Consider the following 6687-nt stretch of genomic DNA (forward strand, 5'->3'; position numbering starts at 1 on the left):
GAAGATACAGAGCCTTTGTTTATTCTAAAGTATTCCCTGAGGGATTTTTGAGTTCCAGCACTGTCCCGGAGTGGTTCAGTAGGGAATCGTTTAGTTTCAAGCTATATGAGATAATTTTCCCAAATGAAATGGATAGGGTCATGGTGATAGGGGCATGATCTGACCACGTAATTGGGCCGATGTCTGAGTCTGTGGTGGCCTCTAGGATGTTCTTGGTAGCAAGAAAGTAGTCAATACGGGAATAAGACTGGTGAAGAGCTGAGTAAAAGGTATAATCCCTTTGCCCCTGATGTTGTGTTCTCCAAATGTCCACCAGAGAAAAGTCCCCAACAATGTCCTTGAATTTTTTCCCCAGTCTTTGTGACTGAGTGGAGTGTTGTCGTCCTGGGTGGCTCGATTTGTCTTCTTTTGGGTTGAGAGCCATATTAAGATCACCTGCAATAAGTAGCGAGGATAGGTACTGTGGGTCAATTTCTTCCAGAACCTTCTTCAGAAATTCTGTCTGGTTCTCGTTCGGGGCATATAGGTTAAAAAGGGCAATTGTCGTGCCTGAAAGTGAGCCGTAGACCACAATAAATCTCCCCTCTGGATCTGCCTGAATTTTTGTTAAATTAAACGGTGTGCCCTGACGGATCAGAATGGCAACCCCTCTGCGTTTGCTGCTGAATGATGAGAAATAGCTCAATGGGAACACGTGTTGAAATATTTTAGGCGGTTCTTGAGACGTGAAGTGCGTCTCCTGGAGGAAAACAACATCTCCCCCTGTATTCTTTATCTCCTGGAGGGCCAGGCGTCACTTTCTATTGTTGTGTAGGCCCTTCACATTTAGGGAGACAATTTTTAGTGCTTTTTGGTGAGACATAATGACCTCCCAGAGGGTACCGCGTGTGTTGTCCTTGGACTAGTGCTGGAGAGAAACAGCCAAAATGGGCAGAGGGAGAGGGTTGGGTAAGGGGCCGCTGGGACAGTAACAGCGGCTAGAAAAAGAAAGGAAAGTCGACCCTAATGGGGTCTAAAAGGTGTTGAACCGGTCTTTAGTAAAGGACCGGTTAGTGGGGTTTAAGACCCTTGGGGGCGGGTCCGAAAACGGTCTCCAGTGAAGGCGGGCTGGGTGGAGACCCTTTAGACTCTATGGTTTCATCCGAAATTACTTACACCGGGGAGGCCTGGTAGATGAGATTTCTGGACAGCTAGGCCTTAGCCTTGTCTTCCGATGTGTGGGCGGAATTGGGAGAAGGAGGGGAAGGTGGGTAGGGGAGGGGTGGGTTGGAGGTGAGAGCGGCATGGGAGAATCATTTTAATAAGGACAGTCATGTGTTAGTATTTGCGAGAGGAGTTGTAAATTTTGAGAGCACTGGGAAGGGGACAATCAGATTTTGGAAGCATTGTGGATGGGAACAATGAATTAGGAAATCACTGGGGAACAATGGATTATGAACACTTTGAAAGGGAACATTCTGATTAGGAAACAAAGGGGAAGGGGCCAATCTCCTCACTACAATAGATTAGGAATAATTGAGGGAGACTACATTGCTTAGTACTTGAAACCAAGCACTGGGAATGCCATGGAAGTAGAGGCGGGAAACAATACAGAGTGGGACCACTGGGGAAGGGAGCAACCCACAAACTATTACAACAAGAATTAGGTAAATCTTGAAACACTTGAGAAGTGGACAATCAAAACAAGGCACTGAGGGAGGGAACAATGTGTTTTGAGCATTGGGCGAGCACGAATGAGAACAATATATGAAACAGGTCACGCCGGATAGTAAGGAGGGGAGCATAGTTCTCGTTACATATTGCTTACTAACAATAGTTGCCACAGCAGACCAGGACTCTTTCACTGGATCACGTGCCAGACAGGACACAGCGATCAAATAAAGAGGTGTTTATTTCAGCAGTAGCCATCAGACACAGCACAGAATCTCCTAACAGAGCTATACTCGCACCAACCAGGGAATACAGGGGGAATCCTAGCAGTCCTAGGTGCCCAGTGCCACAGAAATGGCTTACCCGGAGCAGCTTCCACTCTTGTAGAGGATCAGGAATTCCGGCAGTGCTGAAAACAAGTTGCAAGCAGGCAAGTTTAAATCTTCTGCTTCAGAAAAGCACACAGCCTTGTCTTGGGTGTCTCTGGCATGACATCAGAGAATACCATTTAGTCCATCTCCATGCCAGTCCAGAAATGATCTGTGGAATTGATATCTGCCACCCCGTTTCTAGATTCCTGTCTCCATAGCAAATCATGGAGATAGGGTGGTGACCCATCAGAGTGCCTGATGTGTGTGGAAACAATCACAGTTCCCCAGGCCTCAGTACACACCCCTGGGACCAGGCTTAACCTGTATTATTCTGGACCCCGTCCCTCCCACCTACCTGTCCTTTCCTGGGGCTCATCTGGTCACCAGACCCTAGAGCTGCCCCATTTTAATGTGCCATGCAACCCCTTCCATACCCTTTAACTGTAATTGTTTACTCTCGTGTTGTAAACTGTACCAAAGTATACACTGTGTGTGCATATATAAAGCATAGCCAAGGTCTCTGTACATTGGGCTGAGAATCCCACTGAGCAGCCCACATGTCCGGAGAACTGCTATTGCTTGGAGTGGAGGGGGAGGAGAGTGGCAGGAACAAAGGGAGAGTGGCTGGGGAAGAGATCGGGCTGACGAGCAAACACCCTAAAAGTGCAGCATTGCGCTGTATCCCGAGATATCGCCGATGCTCATGGGAGATATTCCTGATGGCCGGGAAGCCGCTGCCAGGCTCCCACTGACAGGCGCTGCTCCCACTGACAGGCGCTGCTCCCACTGACAGGCGCCGCTCCCACTGACAGGCGCCGCTCCCACTGAGAGGCGCCGCTCCCACAGGGACGTTCATATTTCTCCAAAAGCCCTTTAACTCTCACCCACCCCGCGCCCAGCCGTGATTGGCCAATGCAGATGTGACCTCACGTCCTGTCTCCCATGCAGTATCCACACATGATGGTCGCGGCTCCATCTACAGCGATTTAATATAGCAGCGGGGACTGTATGTAAGGGGAACCCAGCAGCGCTCAGGGTCAGTGTGATCCCAGCGTGCAGGGAACTAAGCGCTGCGCCCCAAGGCTGCGCCAGAGACACCTTCACACGTCGCTGGGAGCTTCATCCAGCGGGAGATGTGAAAACGGTTCCGTGCTGCGGGACAGAGTCTCAGAAAGCAAACAGGTTTGAAAGCTCTGCAGTCTCAAACCCCACAGGAGTGGGAGCAAACCCTGGGGATCCTTGGAAGTGGCGCCTGGCACCTAGAATTCCCTGTATTCCCTGTTTTGGGGAGTGTAAGTGGTTTGTGAGTTTGTGCTGTGCTGGATACGGCCAGAATAAATTCTCTTTATTGAAACGCTTTGTCCGTTCTGGTGCCTTGATCCCGGGGTTACGTTCTGGTCTCCGGGACAATCTTTGAGATAAAGTGTGACTGAAATAAAAAAAACAAAGGATCATTGAATTAATAGAACAGATTGATTTAGTAACATTGTTCACAAAAGTAAGGAAGACCCCAAGTGTTTCATGTTAATGTGAGTTACACACGTGTGTGTGTTTTGCTGCCTTTATTTTGGTGCTGCTGCGTTTTCCCTGTATAGATTGTGTGGGAAATGTGGCATCTTTGGCAGTTTCAGCCCCCACATCAGTCACATATTTGTGCGATTTAAGAAGTGATGCTAGAGTCCTGTTGATTTTCAACTTAATTCACTAATTATATTTAAAGGGAATCCGCAAAACGTATTTAACACAAATATCTGGAGGTGAAACCTTTGATTCAGATCATTGTGAAAAATCCAGGTCTCCAGAAACCAGATCATTTCCAAAACAATACTGCCACCGTGTGGTCTTTGTTTGAATGACAGACAGTAAAGCTTTGGCGCCTTTTTACCTTCTCTGTATAATTGTTCCGAGATCCCCAAACCGAGTGTTATACACATGAAATGCGGGGTTGTATTTATGATCATAAAACCAAAAAACGTGTTCAATATGTATGAGATTTACAGTTGTGACAAAGAATCATAAAAGTCACAGAAAGTGCTAAAGAAAATCCGATTGCATTTTTTTCTCATCAAAAGCTGATACATGATGCCCAATATATGGGACTATTTAATGGAATATAAAAGGAGTGACTATTTTATGAAACATTTGCATTGGGGATTCTGTTTTAAGAGCAGAAAAGACAGCAAAATAATAATGAATGAATGCTCAAAGATTGTCATTGTTTTATGCAAGTCTATAAAAATGTAATTGTTTTCAAAGCGGTTAAAATCAATACAGATAAGGCATTTATCAGATACATTTTCTTTTGCAGATTGTACCAACGTGTAATGTAAACAAATGTGTATATGGATCGAGCAATTAAAATCACGTATTTAAATCTATGTCAAGTGCAGGCACTTCTAATTCAGAGAAGTTATATCAAAAAGTGAAACCAATATTTGTAGTTTGCTTTATGAATGAGCAGTTAATAGCATGAAGGGAGTATAGCAAAGTTTATATAACTCACGAGTTTACATGTCAATTCATAGAAAAGAATCGTAGATAAAGCGCTGTAACAAAATGCTGTCACATACTGTGGGGGGGTTTTGTAGTGAATTGTATTTCTCTAACCCGTTTCCAATATGAAATATTGAGTCCCTTCAGAGACAGCAACATGAAAACGGGTAAGAATAAGATGGCGGTGTAACCAGAGCTCTATACAGGAGAATGTGGGTGGCCCTTAAAAGAGCCTTTGGGTTAAATGAATGTGAATTCCGTATCATCAGTTGGTAAGAAGTGTCACCGTTTAGCCTCCGAATCCATATAGAGTGCGGCCCTGGCGCTTGAGAGCATACACCACGTCCATAGCGGTGACTGTCTTCCTCTTAGCGTGCTCGGTGTAGGTGACCGCGTCCCGGATCACATTCTCCAGGAAAACCTTGAGCACCCCACGGGTCTCTTCATAGATGAGACCGGAGATGCGCTTCACTCCTCCTCTGCGAGCCAGGCGGCGGATAGCAGGCTTGGTAATGCCTTGGATGTTGTCACGAAGAACCTTCCTGTGCCTCTTGGCACCTCCTTTACCGAGCCCTTTTCCTCCTTTGCCGCGACCAGTCATTCTGCAAAGTGTCAAAACAAGAAGCGAATGAGGTAATTGCGGTAAAGCTGCTGCTTATATGCAGTATGAGCGGACCTGAGTGAAAACCACAGACACCCCATGAGGGGAGAAAGTGAATTGCACTGGAAGACGTTCCTTGATTTTGATTGGCTGAAAAAGTCTTTATTCTGATTGGCTCAGTGAAAGCCGTTACTGTTTATAAAAAAAGGCCGCGTGGTAATGGGATTGGTTGGAAGTTTATCTCATTAAAACTGTGATCACATTTGCTTTGCCTAGTATTGCCCAACTCACACGAACACATTTGTGTGCCATCTATTTCATGTATTTAATTATATTGTGTCTGCATCTATATATCTGTAAATGTAATTCATTTGTAATATGTAGATGTGTATTATCATCTACATTCATCAGTATTTTTTTGAATAAATATCCCTGTTTTATGAATTTGCTTTTATTTCTAATTTACCCTGCATGAGGTGACACGGGGAAGAAATGCAGACCGGGGAAACAAGTTCAGCAAACACAAATCCACCAGTAGAAATGTCTGAAGTTGACAGTTACTCCACAGGGTGGCAGTGCTGCTTCGAAATTGTGTGTGTGTGTGTGTGTGTGTGTGTGTGTGTGTGTGTGTGTGTGTGTGTGTGTGTGTGTGTGTGTGTGTGTGTGTGTGTGTGTGTGTGTGTGTGTGTTATAAAAAAAAGACATGTTGTGAGAATAAATTATTTATTAACATTGTGCAACTTTGATAAATTTATTCACGCACGCGCGCACACGCGCACACACGCATGCATACACACACACACATGCATACACACACACATGCATACACACACATGCACACACACACACACACACACATGCATACACACACACATGCATACACACACATGCATACACATACACACACACACACACATGCATACACATACACACACACACACACACATACACACACATGCATACACATACACACACACATGCATACACATACACACACACATGCATACACACACACACACATGCATACACATACACACACACACACATGCATACACATACACACACACACACACACATACACACACATGCATACACATACACACACACATGCATACACATACACACACACATGCATACACACACACACACATGCATACACATACACACATACACACATGCACACACATATACACACGCACACGCATGCACACATGCATACACACACAATGCACACACACACAGACACACAGACACACACACACACAGGAGACAGGGATCGGGCAGAAGGGGGACAGGGATCGGGCAGAAGGGGGACAGGGATAGGGGCAGAAGGGGGACAGGGATAGGGGCAGAAGGGGGACAGGGATAGGGGCAGAAGGGGGACAGGGATAGGGGCAGAAGGGGGACAGGGATCGTGCAGAAGGGGGACAGGGATCGGGCAGAAGGGGGACACGGATCGGGCAGAAGGGGGACACGGATCGGGCAGAAGGGGGACAGGGTTCGGGGCAGAAGGGGGACAGGGATCGGGGCAGAAGGGGGACAGGGATCGGGCAGAAGGGGGACAGAGATCGG

At 46.2% G+C, this 6687-nt stretch overlaps 1 protein-coding gene across 1 annotated transcript; it reads right to left on the reverse strand.

Moving 5' to 3' along the window:
* Positions 1 to 4803: 4803 nt before the first annotated feature.
* On the reverse strand, positions 4804 to 5115 carry LOC142473529 (histone H4). Its single transcript, XM_075580690.1, has one exon. The coding sequence runs from the start codon at positions 5113 to 5115 to the stop codon at positions 4804 to 4806; it is 312 nt and encodes a 103-aa protein (XP_075436805.1).
* Positions 5116 to 6687: the final 1572 nt, after the last annotated feature.

This window comes from Ascaphus truei (genome assembly GCF_040206685.1).
Source record: "Ascaphus truei isolate aAscTru1 chromosome 12 unlocalized genomic scaffold, aAscTru1.hap1 SUPER_12_unloc_2, whole genome shotgun sequence".
Taxonomy (NCBI): Eukaryota; Metazoa; Chordata; class Amphibia; order Anura; family Ascaphidae; genus Ascaphus; species Ascaphus truei.